Genomic DNA, 17,771 nt, shown 5'->3' on the forward strand with positions numbered 1-17,771 from the left:
AACATATTATACGAGTTAGTTATTAAAGCGTCTTAAAATTATGTAATATTTCCACGGCGAAAAGCCCACACTTGCATTATCCGTTACCACTCTTCCATTCCGCAAAACCCCCGTCTCGCCTTCCTCTACCGCTCCGGCCATGGAAGCCTTCGCCGCCGCCGCCGTATTCGCGGGCTCCAGCACCGCCGCGCGCCCCTTCATCCTCCGCCGCCGCTGCCGCGGTGGTGCCCCGCGCTCCGGCGCTGGCCGAGTGCGCCTCCTCCGGGCGCCGCCGCCGCGCGCCGGTGGCGACGAAGGGGAGCTGCCCCCACTCGACAAGTGGGACATGATGGAGCTCGATTTCGGCCGGTTTCTCGGAGAGGACCCCAAGCTTACCCTCGCAAAGGTCGCTCCATTTCTACGTATTTCTTACTGCAAATGACCTCATCGCTAGGGAATATGAGTAAGATAAAAAAAAATCTCGTCTAGATCACTATTTGAATGGAAAATCATGTATACATTGGGATGCGATTCGCATTTGTCCATTTCGAAGGAAAGGATCGTTGCTAGTATTATCGTAGCAGCATTTGTGTTCTAATTTAGCTGCGGTTGCTATTTGCTTTAGTTACTGTCTTGGTAGTAAGAAACCATGCCAATCCAATTAATTATACTGTCACATGTGTGGTTAAGCTTTCCATTCCTTATTAGATCGTATTGGATTGCTGGGGCTGAATTTTGTTAAATTTCGTCTCACAGTTTACACAAAGTAAAACTTGTTGAGAAGTTTGTAGAGGCATGGGCTGTTTCTCACTTTACAGTTGTATGCTTTTAGGAAGAATATTGAGTCTAAATCATAAAAAAACATTTAAATGTGTGAAAGTGAAATTTATGTTCTAAAGTAAACAGAATTACTGAGTCCTGATTTATCACCTAGCTTCTAAAATCTGATAAGCACAATACCATCTGGTACACAATATGACACTGCACTCTTGATTCCGAGGGAAGCATTATTTCTATTACAATATTTTCCTCCACAATCAGTCAATGAGCATGACTTGTATCTTCTGGAATCATTCTATCAGATTCTACTTAAGAAGTCAGACCCAGATGCCTCATCCTTCGACGTAGAGAAACTAATTTTCACAAAAAAGGACAAGCTAGATAATATTTTGAGGGAGTTCATGGATGCTAATAAGGACAAGGCTTCCAAAACACCAGAAGGTGGATCCCCAACAATAAGCAAGCTAAACGAAGGCAATAATCCTTTGAATATTTCAAGACCTGTGATGGGCAAACCGAAGCAAGATGGGCCTCCTTTGAATTTACTGCGACCAGCAGGAAGCAAGCCAAAGCAAGATGAGTGTTCTCTGACTCAGTTGCGATCAGTAGGAAGCAAAGGAAAGGAAGATAATCCTTCATTAACATTGTTGCGTCCAGTTGGGAGCAAACCAAAAGTACAGGGCAAGCTGGTGCAAGATAGTTGGCCTAGCAAAGAGAGTTTAGTTTCTGCAACAGAATTGAGTGAGGTGGGGCGCATCTCAAGAGCTAGCAATGTGGATGTCACTTTGCAGAAACCCACAGTGCATCAGAGTGAGGATGATGATTTGAAGTCAAAGCTGAAAATGAAGCCAAATATTAACCTGAAAATGAGGAAAGATATGAATGAGGACTTAACAGACATTTCTCTTCTTCAAAAGCCAGATATTGCAAAAGATACCACTAATACAGACCAGGACCATGCCTCTGCTGGATCCACATTGATTTCTGCTGGAGAGGATAACAGTGAACATGAGCCTCAAATAAATGGTGAGGTACAATGCACCCAAATGCAACATTTCATAACAAAATTGGTGCTTTCGAAGCTGATGCTGTTCAAATATTCGAAATTTCAGGTCCTGGTGAAAAATCAGTGGTTGACAGGGTTCATGAATCATCTGAGCTTGATGATGATTCTAGTGTAGGTAAGGAAGGCATAAGGAAGCTGTATTTGTTTCCTTTTCAACCATGATGCTAATATTATGTTGGTGTTCTCAAGGACTACAGCCATACGGTCAAAGTTTCATTGAGGAAATAGATACTTCTGCTAATCCAGTTGACAACCAATCAGCTACCAGCAACAATTTCTCAATGCAAGCTTTCTTGCAAGGAAAACCTAAAAGGTACTTGCTTCTGGAATGATGCAATTATATTTTAGCATATAACTTTTATTTCGTGATATCTGGATCCTTATTTGGAGCTCACATGGAAAATACTAGGTCATTCCGCTGATATTGCTAGTTGAAAAGCACACATTTTTACAGTGGTTACGGAATGAGTACTTCTAGTTTTAGTTCACGTCTGTATTTTCTCATGATGATATTCACTTACTTTTCATAACCTTGTGAAGTTATCTAGTAGAAATGCATCTTACTATTGTTGTGCTAATGTCCTGGAACTGTCTTATTTTAATAACTTTTCTTCTTTAAGGAAAATGAAATGTTCCTTACCACGTTTGCTGCACATCTAATTGCTACTCGACAGGCCACGGTGCATACTTGTAGTTGCATGACCAGATAGGTGGTTATAACACGTACCATCTATCGTTTTCGTAACATAGTATGCACATCTCATTATCCTCCAATTATGTAGGTCTGCCATTGTCCTCGAATTATTTTGTCCCTGTGAAAGTGTGTGCTCCATGTGGTTGGAATGATTTGAGTTGGGTGCATTCCTGTGTTCCCTGCTCTTTTGCTTTTTGATGTACTGGTATCATTAATGTTTCATGCATGTTGAGTCCTCTTACCACTAAATTGGGAACTATTACTTTGTAGGGAAGACCTATCTGTTGAAATATTTCCATCTCAAGTAGATGCTGAAAAGATGAATGCTACTGATGATAACAAAAGTTATGTTGATGACAGGGGAAATGTCTTGCCATCAAAATTAGAGGTAATTTCCTGATATTTGAGCTTCAGCATCTTTAAGTTTTGCAGAACAACAACACTTCTAAGAGTGAATGTACCTTTTGGTTTTTGTAAGTATGAATCCTTGGTTTTTGTAAGTATGAATCCTAAGTTACTGAGTCACTAATGCAGGATATCACCGAGAGTGACTGGACAAGGTTAGAGCGTTATGCAAGTACTGGAGAAAAGGTTGAGGTGGAGCTGATAAACTGCACCGCGAAGGGATTTGTTGTAAGTTTTTAGCCAGTTTGGGAATAAATGCCTATTTTAGCAACTTATACCATTGTTCTTGTCTGAGATCTGTTATGACTTCCTTGCCAGGTGTCACTTGACTCGCTGATAGGTTTCTTACCATATCGTAATCTTGCTACAAAATGGAAATTCTTAGCTTTTGAGACTTGGTTAAGAAGGAAGGGTGGTGATCCTTCCTTGTACAAGCAGAATCTGGGATTAGAGGATGGTTTAGTGGTTCATGACGGAAGTATAGAATCAGAATCTAGCTCGGTCTCAGAAGTTGCTGGTCAGGATCAAGGATCTCTACCATCTAAGCCGAAGTTTGAAGATCTTCTTCGGACATACAACCTAGAGAAATCCATGTTCTTATCTTCATTTATTGGTCAAGTATGGATCCGGATTTAGTGTCCTATCATTCTTCTGCATTGGTATTATTGTAGTTAACATGCCGTTGTTTCGCAGAGACTCCGGGTATCAGTTGTCCTGGCTGACAGAAATTCCAAGAGGATATTTTTCTCTATGAAACCAAAAGAAAGTGAAGAGTTGATTCAGAAAAAGAAAACTCTGATGGTACGTTCATCTCATTTATATGCTCCAACTTTTACTATTGTATTTATACACCAAACATGAAAACTTTCTCCAAAAAATTTGTATTAGCTACCTAGTTGGAAAGCACTGATATCCAACAGCAAGTAGAAGAGGAATCATGAAATCTTGTATGGTAGGGTGAACTCTTTCAGTCTTTCTGCACCATGAGTTCATGGCTGCAGTCCTTAACATTTTTGTAGTCCCATTTGCAGCTGAAGTGGAAATATGCCTTCTCTGTTACTCTAATTGGTTTGCACAGTATTCATTACTTCCTTATTGTGCAGGCTAGGCTTAATGTTGGAGATATTGTTCAATGCACAATCAAGCGATTGGTTTACTATGGGATATTTGTTGAGGTAGGTCCAATTCCTTCTACTGTTGTATGATTTTTCATTAGGTATTGGCAGCTGACTATTTCTTCAAAGGTCGAAGGGGTTCCTGCATTGATTCAGCAGTGGGAGGTGTCATGGGATGATACCTTAGATCCAGCAGTTTCTTACAAAATTGGTCAGGTAATTTTTGGCAGTGAATGGTTGTGATCCTCCCGTTATTTATCGTCTTTCTTTTCTGAATATTTCTACCAAAGTTGTTGGTCTTTCAGATCAAGGCTGCCTGGAATTTTTTCTTTAATCATTTTTGTGATACGTGTTTATCAATAAAATGTGAGAGACAAACCCACAGGTTTTGTCATCTTTATCTGACGTTATCCTTGTACTTTCAGTCATAGGAATTGCTCTATATCTTTTGTTCAACATAACTCAACTCAATAATGATAAAATGCTCATAGTGCTATAGTTTTGCAACTTATAAGAGCTATTTTTTTTTCATTTCCAGGTTGTGGTTGCTAGAGTTATTCAACTGGACTTTACTAATAACCGTATCTTTTTGTCGCTTAAAGATGTAAAGGTATTGGGGGCTTTTTCGTTCATCTCATATTTGTTCGGCATGTTGAATTTCTGGTTTCAGATTTTCTTTTGTTAATTATTTCCCTCTCCCCTGGTATGCAGCCAAATCAATCAGTAGGAGCTTTAGAAGCAGTCATTGGTGAGGATTTATCACTTGGTGGAGCTCTTGAACCTGTACAAGCAAATTTCGAGGTTTGTATGAGCTCATCTTTCATTGAGCATTGGTTTGAAGGATATTGATGTGTGGGATATTTTAAGGGCTTGAACTTCTGGGATACTATAAGGGCTTGAACTTCTGAATTACAATAGCCTAGCCTGTACCATGACGACCAAGCCTTCCACCCTTCCTGCATGGGCAGGTGTTACTCCGCTAATCGCATCAGCACGTGGTCTGTGGTTGAATGTGTCCAGACATGGGTTCGTGTCCTGGTGGGGGCATGTGTGTGTCATAGAGTCCATGGAAAACTCAGACTGCTGTATCTGGATTGGAGAGCTTGTGGGACCTTCCTACTTATGATTCTACTCCTTATCTTTTGTCGTCCTCAATCGAAGTTACATATTCTTTTTGGATATTTTGTTGTCATTTTCTTGAGTGTAACAATGCCTAGATAACTTGTGACCTGCAATGGTTGGATCCAGTATACGACCTTGTACTCATTTACTTTAATTTCTTTTATGTTTCTTTTCTCCTTCAACAATTCCACTTATGATGCAACGTTAGCCTAACCCTTCGATGTTTGATTTCAATTATTTATAGTGGCCTGAGGTAGATGCCCTTATCGAAGAGATGCAAAAAATAGAGGGTGTAAGAGATGTTTATAAAGGACGATTCTTCCAAAGCCCAGGATTAGCTCCAACCTTTCAAGTAAGATCTGTACCTTGGTTCTTGGAGCTCCTCCCCTAAAATCTTCTATTTTCTAAACTGATTGCTTGCCAGGTATACATGGCACTGGTGGTAGGTCACAAATACAAGCTCCTCGCACGGTATGGAAACAATATGCAAGAGGTAGGGTCACAAGCGGGTTTAGATGAAATCACCAAGTAGACTGAAAGCAATAATTTGTCACATGGTGAATGTGTACTCTTATGCAGGTGATGGTGGAGGCATCATTGGACAAAGAACAGCTGAAAGAGGCAATTTTGATGTGCACAAATAGGGTTAGCTGATTAGCTAGGATCTCCATGCTGCGCGTTGGACGGGACCAGTTTCTCGAGGTTGTTTGAGAGCATTTTGATTTTTTTTTTCTTGGGGTGCAAAGCATAGGTTTGTGGAGAAATACTGTGGCTGATTAGAGTTGCATTCTTTTAGCATATTTTGCCTAGTGCTGCCTTGGCTGCGTTTAAGTTGTAGGCTCCCCTGTGCCCTCCCCTGATCATACAAGTTCGGAGGATCACTCAGAGGAGTAGCATTTACTGGACCATGCTTGCTATCCCTTCTCGGCTGGATGCACAAATTATAGCAAATGAGCCGAGCACAGTTGCACTCACCACATTTTGCACTTGGCGCAGCTACATAATTAGAATTATGTTGCAATGCAATGCACCCTACCCTTAGTAATCTACTAATCTAGCATCATTCGAGCATGGATCGGCTCAAGGACAGCCGGCGGCGGCTTGGCGATGATAATGACGCCGGCGAGCGTTCAGCTTCCTAGTCTCAGCACCAGGTGCGAGCCAGTGCAGGCCCTCGCTCGCACCTGCAGCAGAACAGAGCAGGAGTGCCATGCGTCCACCGACGGTACTGGAGCTCCTTCAATTTGGAGACGAAAAGCAACATGCATGAGCTTCAATAGTTGCCCTCCCCCGAATGAATTGGACGAGAGATTCAGTCAGCAGCACAATTGCAAGTCGCAGCTGATCCGATTGGTTTGGTTTGTTTTGGATTACAGTTGCAGATGTTGTAGAATGGAATGGAACAGTAGAGCGTAGAATAGAATATCAAATCATTAATCTCATTGCAGTATTTGATATTGTGTGTGTGTATACACACACGGGATGAAGGAGTTGAAGTTGCGGTTGGGAAGACACCCCTCTACAATGGACAACAATTGCTGCTAGTTGCAGTTAGGAATTGATCACTAACCGTAACAACAGATATGTGAGATATGTTATCGGCTGGAGATGGAGCTAGCGACGGCGGCAGAGAAATGGGGATGGGAGTGTTAAAGAAACCTAAAGTTTTATAACTGAATATAGGTTAGTCTCGATTTTTTGAAAGATTTAATTCTATCTCTTAGATGTTTTGATATTATATATACAGGGTAGAACCTCTCATTATAAAAATATAGATAACTAAAAAAATAAACAGGTTTTCCCTTATATTGTGTCTCATTTACAATTATTCTTTCGAGAGATCGCTGGACTACACCGAGTAGCAGTAATTTTTCAATAGTTATCAATACGAAGCTCTACCGGAGACTAAGCTGTAACAAATCTGTATGTGTCCGATCTGCATTGCATTGACATCATCATCAAGTAGGAAGGTCATGGTCTAGCCTATATGCCCTACGTGGTATGAATCTGTTCACAAGAATTGAAAGATACGATCGATTCGGTATGTATTCTCACTACAATTGTTTTTCGTCAAAATAGATCTGGAATCTTATCATATGAACAACAGTGATCGCATGAACAGTATCATCGTATGCATGAACAGTAGCAAATAGCATAAACAGTAGATGTGCTCCACCTCAATGCCTGCCAGAACCGACAGTCGCCATCTTTGCACAAAACAAACACATGAATACGACATAGCAAGATTGATGGGGCCCCTAGCCGCCAGTCGGCACACCGGCAGCCATCCTCCTGCACAATATGCGGTGGCTTGATGGCCACCGCCACATATCAAAAAAAAAAGAAAAAGAAAAAGGGAGACATACTGCCTACATGGAAGCCGACGGCCTTGTAGCTCTGTCGTGTCGCCCGAAGCGACGCTACCACGCTACAACAGCCCCTATTCGACCCCCCCCCCCCCCCGAAGCGCAACCACGCCAGGATGCCATGGCGCCGGCTGATGGCCACCGCACTGCTCACAAGCGGCTGAGCTGCCACCGGCCGTGCGCCCGTCTAGCACCGTTCAAGGCCGTCGTGCTGGCTAATTGGCACGCCGCAGAGTCCGACTGGCCGAGGACTGCCCCGCCGCTTGAAGCACGCCCTGCTCGAACCGTGTTCCGCTGCAGCCCTATCAGTGCGCCGCACCTGGAGTCCCGCAGGCCCCACGAGCCACACCAGCGTCGCCCCCATACGGGCACCGAGCGCTGCCAACCCCCTCCCCTCTATTTAGATTAGGCGAACGGGCCAAATGGGCTAGGCTGGCCCAAGCAGACCAACCCAATAATGAAGAAATCCGGTGGAAAATAAGAAAAATCTGAAAATTTACATTTAGCATCCCGGGTTTTCTTTTACTTGAGCTAATCCCCTATAATTTTGCATTTAGGCCCCTAGTTGTTTGAAAATTATCCAGAGCCTCTGTTTTGCATAGAAGTACCTCTAGAATTTGAATTTTGTATCTGTTTAGCAATTATACAGTATTTATTTTTATGTTATTGTTACTGCTTAAATAGCCTGTTATGCATTTAAATTCAGTAATATTCATATAATAGCATAGAAAATATCAAAAAATTTGCAACAATCCTACTTAGCAACACGATGCAACTTACTAGTAGTAATACTTGTGTCATTGGAATATGTAAATGGTTGGCATCACGAACAAGGAGTTTACTGAGCAGAGTGCAAATGGTCGCAACTATCTCATTTAGGCATCAGATGCCCAGATTGTACTAGGAGCGAGAAAAGCTCCACGCTGTCATTGGCCTAAGAACAAGTAGTGCAATGGTTTCCACATAGAATGATAATGATCAAGCACTTCAGTTTCTCCGTCATCATCTCTCTCCCATTGTGAAGGATGAGTACATGGCAATGACCAGCGCTAAGGCACTATGGGACGTACTGAAGGAACGTTTTGAGCACCTTAAGTACATCACCAAGCCTCTTGTAGATCAAGAATGAGTCCGGCTCTGTTTCTATAACTACAAGCATGTTAGAGAGTATAACTTCGCATTGGACCGTATTTGCACACTTCTATGTCTCTGTGGTAAAGAGATCATAGAAGAGGAGAAAATTGAGAAGACACTCTCCACTTTCCATCCGAATGCGGCAGAATCCACGCGCAATCACCGTCAATCAAAATACAAAGAAGTATTCTAAACTGATTGATGTGTTGCAGCTCCATGAAGTTCATGACGAAGTTATAAAAAAGAACTTCTTATCCCAGCCACAAGGAAAGAGCAGTGGCCTAGAAGTCAATTACAACTCTTTCAAGGCACGCAAGAACCTCAATAAGAAGCGGAGAAAGGGAGGAAGGAAAGTGGTGGCAGATAAGGTCAAGCCGGTGCTCATAATGGCAAGACAAAGAAAGAAATCAAGCTATACGGTAAACAGAATCAAACATGCTATAAATGCGGTGTTTGAGGCCATTGGTCCCGAATCTGCAAAGCACCAAAACATGTTATGGGCATACTAGAAGAAGAAAAAGGAGCAGCCAAAAGCACACCTCACCATTGCAGTTGGGATAGATGTGGGAGAAGTAGCCACAATTGAAATGAAAGCATCTCACATGAAAGTTAATGATGCTCCCACACTAGCAGTAAAAGACCTCTCAATGATGGATACGGAGGCCTTTACTTTGCCCTCATCCACTTTCATAGAAGATGCATGAAGGATGAAGTGGAAAAGAAAGTCATTAAAGAAGAAGTGGTCGGATATTTTATATACTCTATATAGAATTAGAGTTATTAGCCATTTACTCGGTTGCTAAATTTAGAAGGATTGAATGAATAAATGAAAGCTCTAAAAGAGCAAGCTTAGTTGTAAACAATATTTTTAGTATTTATAGAATATGTGTGGCGCCCATATGGAGGAAGAGTGTATTATGGATAGTGAAACCATAAACATCATCTTAAGAGAAAATATGCATTTTCAATCTATTATAAAGAGCTTTAAAAAAGTGATGAATGTCACTAGTACTAATAAGTGCATAGTAGGTTCTCGAAGAGCCATAGTCATACTATCGATGGGAACTACTTTGCACATTGAAGAAGCATTGTTGTACCCTAAATCTACAAGAAATCTATTAAGTTCTAAAGATATTCGCGCTAACAATTTTCATGTAGAAACTAGTGAAGAAGATGGTAGGGAGCACATGCTCATCACTAAGCGTGATAGTGAACTGAGAATACTAGAAAAAAAAACTTCCCTCCGTGAGTAGTGGGTTATACTACACTCGCATTAAAACACATGAAGTATTCACTACCTTGAACACTATGATTCGTAGTGCAAAATTATTCTCCCTATGGCATGATAGATTATGTCACCCTGATCTTAGAATGATGAGGAACATAATTACTAACTCACAAGATTGTGGCATAAATGTAAAGAATTTTCCGAATCATGAAGATTTTATATGCCCTGTATGTGCTACCAAAAAATAAATAATTAGACCGTCTACCTTGAGGGTACAAGATGAAATCTCTGCATTCCTGCACTGAATCTAGGGAAATATTTGTGGTCCTATTCAGCTGGTTTCTGGATCATTTCGGCACTTTATAGTATTGATAGATGCATCCTCGAAGTGATCGCATGCATATCTATTATCTACTCGCAACCATACCTTTGCAAAGTTGATCTCGCAGATCATACAAATCAGGAATCATGTTCCTGATCATCGAGTGAAATCCATTAGAATGAACAACGCTGGAGAATTTACTTCTAAAGCGTTCGATGATTATTCACTGATATGAGAATTAAAGTTGAACATTCTGTACCTCATGTCCATATTCAGAATGGACTAGCCGAAGCACTGATAAAAAAATAAAATTTATTGCTAGACCTTTGTTACAACACTATAATTTATCTACTGTATGTTAGGGACATACAGTTTTACATGTGGCGGCTCTCATTAATTATAGATCATCCTCCTATAACATTCACTCACATATGCAACTTGTGCAAGGGGTAATTCCGAAGATTTCATATTTACGCAAATTTGGATGTATGGTTTATGTGTCAATACCGCCGCCATAGTGAACTGCTATGAGACCTTGCATACGACCCGCTTCATTGACCGCATATTTGATGAAAATAATTTTCCGTCATTAGGGAGAGGAAACATACCCTTGAATGAAAAATATCGAGAAATTATATGTCAGGCTGAAGGAATTGAAGCACATGATCCTCGCACTAGTGAAACAAGTGATGAAGTCAAAAAATTATCATTTTGCAGAAATTAGCAAACGATCTGCATGATCATTTTTGTGATTGAAGAGCGTGACTAAGTCATATATGCTTGCACACAATGCAACAGAGAGGGTGGAAGTACCAAAAGAAGGTACCCCTCATCTTGTCCTAGGAACTACAAAAAATAATAAAAAACCAAAAAATTCGGTTCCTCAAGTCCCAAGTAGCCGGAGACGTCTGGCGAAAGTGGAAAAATAAGAGCTTACCACAGCCAATCATAAAAATATCGTGAAGGAAAAAGAAGGGGAGCCAGTTAAGACCTGACGATGGTATGTAACCTCAAGAAATAGGCATACCGGATTTGAATCTTCCCACGTAGGAAGAAACCAGTGAAAATGCGCGTGCTAAAATTGACGCTGGTAAATAAAAGACTTTACTCCAACTGTAAGGAATTATGAAGAGCAAGATGAAGAAGCACCTAAAAGTGCAACCTGTGATGAAAATAGCAATGAATTATGTGGATTTAGGGGAATCCTGGAACAGAGCAGCCACAATAGTTGATATATACTTCGCAAATAAAATTACAACAATTATACATCATGAAACTAAGCCTGCATCGCTCACTGAATGTAGAATGAGGTCAAGTAGGCAATACCATATGAATTTTTATCCCTGGACAAAAGAGATGTTTTTGGGCCAGAGGCTTTTGTTCATAAAAGGAATGAAATGAATAAAATTGTGAGGCACAAAGAACAACTAGTGATACAAGGTTTCACTCAACGATCAGACGTTGATTATGAAAAGACCTATTCCTCGATGATGGGTGGTATTATCTTTAGATATTTAATCTCGAGGGCAGTCAACCTAGAGTTGAAAATGAAAATTGATGGATGTTGTTACCACATATCTTTATGGGAGCCTTGGTTCGAACTGAAGGTAATTGAAAGAATACCATTGCCGAATCAAGATAAAAGAAATAGACACCTTTATAATATACAATTGAAGAAGTCGTTATATAGGTTGAAATAGTCAGGTCCTAGAATGGATTTTTGCATATGAAGATTATCTGAATATCATCGTTACAGAAGAAGAAATAGAAGAAACAAGCATGTACTTGAAGTCTAAATTTGAAATGAAAGATTTAGGTAAAATCAAGTTTTGCTTAACCCTGCAGCTAGAGAATGTGACAAATGAAATTTTTGTACATCAGTTAAACTATACTCAGAAGGTGTTAGAGCGATTTGATTTTGAAAAATTATTTCTTGGTAAAACCCCATGATCAAAAGGTCATTGCAAGCAGATCAAGATCTCTATAGACCTAGAGAAAAGGGGAGGAAGTATTGGGATCAGAATTCTCGTACTTAAGTGCAATAGATACGTTGATGTATTTGGCTAATTGCACTAGGTCAGATATAGCGTTTGCAGTAAATCTACTTGCACGATATAATGCAGAGCCCACTAAAAGGCATTGGAAGGGCTTAAATGATATTATGCGTTACTTGCAAGGTAGCAAAGATATGAGTCCGATTGGATACGCAAATATTGGGTATATGTCAAACCTGCATACAACGAAATCACCGACTACCTATGTTTTCCTATATGTTGGAACTGCAATTTTCTAAAAATCGTTGAAGAAAAGTCTTGTATCTATTTCGACGAACCACTCGAAAATAATATCTTTATATGAAGCCATACGAGAATATGCATGACTTAGAAGAGTGATCAATCATATCCAACAATCATGTGGTTTGAACACTACTAACACTCATACCATTATCTATAAAGATAATATTGCATGTGTAGCACAAGTACAATCGTGTTATATGAAAAGCAACTTAACGAAGCATATCAACCTCAAATTCTTTTATGCTCATGAATTGCATAAGATGAACAAAATAAAGGTAGTGCATAACAAGTCATGTGAGAATCTTGCAGGTTTATTCATTAAGTCTCTTCCTATATCTAGTTTTGAAAGATTTGTTCATGGCATTTGGATGATGAAACTTAGAAAGTTGCATTCAGGAGGGGGGGGGGGGATTTTAAATAATACCGATATAAAGAATTAAATCTTAGTCAAGAGATTAAGTGTCCAAAAGCTAATCATGAAGATTATACGAAGTATTTTAGGTAGATTTTACTCTTTTCCCCTTAGATGAGTTTTTCTGAAGTTTCTCATGTTAAGGTTTTTAACAAGACAATTCATATAACTATATCGCGAGCTATGTACTCTTTCTTTCAATTTTTTCAATAGATTTTTGGGGAGTTTTAATGAAACGTATGTGTCGGAGGGTGAACTCCTCAAATAGGGTCCGGAGGGACCCCCTTTGAGATTCGATCGGGGGGGGGGGGTGATTCTGAATCCGTTTTGCGGGTGAAATAAATGGGCGTAAATGCGATGCAGGTGGAATGGAATGATCGGATGTAGGAGGTAGTAAATGCTCAGGGGATTTTTAGACAGTTCGGGCCGCACTGAGCGTAACACCCTACTCCTGTGTGTATGCTATAAATGCTTTGAGAGTGTCTCTCTGAGGTTCTGCTGGGTTACAAGAATATTTATCTAGTCTAGAGCTTCGTGCTCCTTGTTCTTCGGCTGGTCTAAGCTTCTGTGCTTGTCGAGAGTTCGAGTTGGTCCGAACCGGTCTCTCTTCTCCGGGGAGCCCGCCCCGCCTTAAATACCCGTCCAGAAAGGGATGGCGCGAGTTCCAAGGCGCCTTAAATGGAAAGCAACCATCATGGGCTGCTGCGCGAGGTGACGGGGAGGGTTAAAAATGCGCCCCATCCGGTCTTGTATGTCATCATACCGTTCTTCAATGGGCGCCGCGGGGAGGGCCCACCGGGCAGCCACCGAGCAGCCCAGCGTGCCCGCCCGGTCAGAGCAGGCCTGACACAACAGGACAGCAAGCAGGGCGCCTTGGGCTTCGCGATGTTATCCCGAGATGCGCCGGATGTTCCGCGATAGGACCCGTGCATTAAATGTCCCCACGTCTCCCTGCCAGGCCGTGGTAGGGACTGCTAGCAAGCGTGGGGGGAGCAGTTGGAAGTGACAGGCCACGCGCCCTCTTAAATGCAGCATCGGGCCTCTCACCATCTGATACCTCACCGCTAGGCCTCTGTGGGGGCCACCGGCGAAGGACTTCTCAGGCCCTCGGGGAACCGAGTGCTCGGGGGCTACTGTTCGCTGCCCCGAGCACTCTCTCCTAGATATGTCTTTTCTTGGTCCTCGGGGAACCGAGTGCTCGGGGGCCACTGTTCACAGCCCCGAACACTCTCTCCCGGAACTGGCTGTTGGGGTCCTCGGAGAACCGAGTGCTCGGGGGCTACTGTTCACGGCCCCAAGCACCCTCTTCCCGTTACTTAACTTTTCATGTCGTCGGGGGACTTGAGTGCTCGAGGGCCACTGTTCTCAGCCCCGAGCACTTTCTTCCCGGTACTTGATCTTCTCGGGTCATCGGGGAACTCGGGTACTCGGGGATCACTGTTCATGACCCCGAGCACCCTCTCCCGGGACTTGGTCTTCTCGTACCTCACGGAGATAAATCCTTTGGAAGGGCGTCACGTGGCAATCTGCTGATCTGGCCTCGGGACTCGGGGACCCCTGGTTCCTGTGTCACCAACAGTATGTATTTCGTGAGAAGTGTCCAAGAGAAAGTGTTAGTAAACCTAGAGTTTTACAATTGATTGTGAGCCCGTCTCGATCTCTTAAAAGATTCAATTATATTTTTTAGAGATTTTTAGCACTATATATGATACAAAGCTCTCATTGTAAAAATATAGATGACTAAAGAATAAACAGTTTTTTCTCTATATGATATCTCTTTTACAATTATTCTCTCGAATAATCATTGGACTGCATTCGGTAGCAATGGTTTCTCTATAAAAGGAGTGGAACTCCATTCATGATGATGAGGAGGCCGTCGTCAAGATGGTAAGGGGGCCACAATATATATATATATATATATATATATATATATATATATATATATATATATATATATATATATATATGAATGGATGGTTGGATCAGGTTTAGGGAGTTTAGGGGGTTAGTAACTGCGATCCGGGTTTAGAGGGCAAGTCAGTACCCTCAAGTAAACTCCCTCTCCCCATACCGATCGAGTACTAAAGTCCTATCCTATTTCTGTTCGATCAAAGCGAAATAGTGGCTTGGCTGTCCGACGCTTGATTCTCCAGGTCATATTTGAATCGGAAAGTTGGGCTCGTTCACTCACACCTTTCTTTGAGAAAGGGTGTTGCATTTTTTAATACAAACCCTGGAAAGAAAGGGAATCTAATACTTGGATTGTTTCGGTTGGCACCATTATTTTTTCTGTCTGCAAACCAATAGCCAATTGGGTGAGCATGGAGTAGTGTAGCTCTGAATATAGCCATCTTCTGGGAAGATTTAGATTTAATTTGTTGCCATTAATATTACAGCATTGCATCAGTGTACATGCTCCAGGAGCTCGATACATGCAATCTGCAGATATATAAGGTACATGCAAGGAAAGATTGGATGATGGTTCCCTGCTTGGTAATTTGCTTGATATATAGCTAAGAAGAAGAAACCAGGATACACAACGTAATCAACACACTGGCCGGTTGGATCCGTCTTATTGCTGCTGCTGCTGCGATTGGCTTCACATGCTTGGCTTCACGTTGAGGCGGTTGGCAACCTTCATCCCCAGTGATGTGTCGCACTGCATCGATGATCGATCCATGCATATTACGAATATTGACGAGTAGTTTAATTAAATCATTTGGATCATCATATCGATCGAGGAGAGCAAGATGATGCATGGATCATGTACCTGGGAGAGGAAGTCGATCCAGATGGAGCGCAGCTCCTGGCTGACCTTGGGGTGCGCCAGCGCGTCGGCGAAGCGGCGCACGAAGCGCTCCTGCCTGTCGGCGTCCCAGGACCGGTACCTCTCCCCGGGCTGCTTGAAGTCGTTCTGCTTCCGGATGGTGACCTTCCCCCGCTTCCCCACGACGGGCCTCGCCGTCACCGGCACGGGCGGCGCGTGGCGCAGCGGCGCGTGCCTGGATGGGAAGTAGTCCACCTCCTCGTCCCGGTGCATGAAGTTCATGGCGCCGTCGTAATGGTTGTTGTGGTGCGCGCACTTGGGGGCGTTCACGGGCAGCATCAGGTAGTTGGGCCCCAGCCTGTAGCGCTGCGTGTCCGCGTACGCGAACACCCGGCACTGCAGCATCTTGTCGTCGGAGTAGTAGATCCCGGGGACGACCAGCCCCGGCCCGAACGCCAGCTGCTCGTTCTCGTTGAAGAAGTTGTCCACGTTCCGGTCCAGCACCAGCCGCCCCACGGGCTGCAGCGGCAGCAGGTCCTCCGGCCACGTCTTGGTGTCGTCCAGCGGGTCGAAGTCCAACTGCTCCTCCGTGTCCGGGTCGATCACCTGCACGAACAGCTTCCACTCCGGATAGTTGCCGGCGGCGATGGAGTCGTACAGGTCCTGCGTGGCGTGGCTGTGGTTCCGCCCGCCGACCAGCGCCGCCTCGTCGTCCGTCAGGATGGACCGCACGCCGCAGGTGGGCTTCCAGTGGAACTTGACGTAGTTCGCCTTGCCGGCGGCGTTGACGAAGGTGTAGGTGTTGACGCCGAAGCCCTCCATGTGGCGGTAGTCCGTGGGCACGCCCACGTCGTCGAAGAGGAAGAAGAAGGTGTGCAGGCTCTCCGGGTGGTGCGACAGGAAGTCGAAGACGCGCCAGTACTCCTGCACGTGCGACCGCGGGTTGGGCTTGAACGCGTGGATCACGTCGGGGAACTTGATGCCGTCGCGGATGAAGAAGACGGGGAAGTTGTTGCCGAGCAGGTCCCAGTTGCCCTCCCGCGTGTAGAACTTGACGGCGAACCCGCGCGGGTCGCGGATCGTCTCGGGGCTGCCGCGCTCGTGGATGACGGTGGAGAAGCGCACGATGACCGGCGTGCGCACGCCCGGGGAGCGGAGGAAGTCGGCGCAGGTGAGGGCGGACACGTCGTGGGTGCACTCGAAGAAGCCCTTGGCGGAGGCGCCGCGGGCGTGGACGACGCGCTCCGGGATGCGCTCGCGCGCGAAGTGCGCGATCTTCTCGATGAGGTGGTAGTCCTCCAGCAGGATGGGGCCGCGGGACCCCACCGTCAGCGCCTCGTTGTCGTTCCACACCGGCGCGCCGGCGTTCGTCGTCGTCACCTTGGTGTCGAAGCTGCTCGACGGCCGGAACTGCATGCAATTTTAATTCTTTTGCTTCAATTCCATCACTGTGCTAGCTAGCTAGCTTCATTAACAATATCTTTATTACTACTAAACTCTCTCTGAAAAATGCATGGGTACGCACACATATTTAAAGCAAAGCATGTATGTTCACAAATTAAAAACTTATTAAGAGGAGCTATATAGGTCGTGCTCACCTTGGTAGGATCCATTTTTCTCTCTCTCTCTCTCTCTTCTCAGTGAACTAGTGATCGAGTAGGACTGGAGGAGTGTGGCCTGCTCACTCCTCCGCAAGTTGCGATTCCAGCTGATATACTGCTGCCTGATCCAGGATGGTGGCGAGTGCAATGGTTAAATAGCAGCGAGGAGAGCCGTCGCTTCACCTCCCGGTGAGCTCACCGGCTCCGGCGACAGTCCGCTGACAGGCGGGCCCGGAAGCGGATCACGATCAGGTCCCAAGAAGACGGGCAGAGGGTGAGGTGGCCCGGGCCCACTCTTCCGTAGCAGCCGTAGGAGGTGCATGCACCACCATCGTCGTCTCTTTCGTCTCCCATGCCATGGTGGAGCATATCCATCCGATGGTCCCATCATATCGATCTCAAGTAATTTGTATGAAAGTAGGTATTGCTTTCAAGAGATCGAACTATTCGTGTGACTAATGTACCCAGGGATTGACTAATTCG

At 43.9% G+C, this 17,771-nt stretch overlaps 2 protein-coding genes across 3 annotated transcripts; one reads left to right on the forward strand and one right to left on the reverse strand.

Annotated features, from left to right (window-relative positions):
• The first annotated feature begins 5 nt into the window (after positions 1–5).
• LOC133918214 (uncharacterized) lies at positions 6–6,135 on the forward strand. 2 transcript variants are annotated; one of them, XM_062361968.1, is made up of 15 exons: positions 6–385; positions 1,062–1,785; positions 1,872–1,940; positions 2,015–2,138; positions 2,880–2,907; positions 3,054–3,152; positions 3,243–3,542; positions 3,618–3,725; positions 4,028–4,099; positions 4,169–4,255; positions 4,578–4,649; positions 4,751–4,840; positions 5,406–5,513; positions 5,586–5,654; positions 5,741–6,135. In XM_062361968.1, exons 1-15 carry the CDS (start codon positions 140–142, stop codon positions 5,813–5,815), a joined length of 2,271 nt encoding a protein of 756 aa, XP_062217952.1. In that variant the 5' UTR covers positions 6–139; the 3' UTR covers positions 5,816–6,135. The 2 variants fall into 2 exon arrangements, with proteins under 2 accessions (XP_062217952.1, XP_062217951.1); XM_062361967.1 differs by having other exon boundaries at positions 7–385; positions 2,790–2,907.
• Positions 6,136–15,252: 9,117 nt separating this feature from the next.
• Positions 15,253–17,450, reverse strand: LOC133918215 (catalase isozyme 3). Its single transcript, XM_062361969.1, has 3 exons — positions 17,286–17,450; positions 15,691–17,097; positions 15,253–15,579 (listed from the first exon to the last, which is right to left on the reverse strand). The coding sequence occupies exons 1-3, from the start codon at positions 17,298–17,300 to the stop codon at positions 15,520–15,522; spliced, it is 1,482 nt and encodes a 493-aa protein (XP_062217953.1). The 5' UTR covers positions 17,301–17,450; the 3' UTR covers positions 15,253–15,519.
• Positions 17,451–17,771: the final 321 nt, after the last annotated feature.

The sequence above is a fragment of the Phragmites australis genome, chromosome 5, assembly GCF_958298935.1.
Source record: "Phragmites australis chromosome 5, lpPhrAust1.1, whole genome shotgun sequence".
Lineage (NCBI taxonomy): Eukaryota > Viridiplantae > Streptophyta > Magnoliopsida > Poales > Poaceae > Phragmites > Phragmites australis.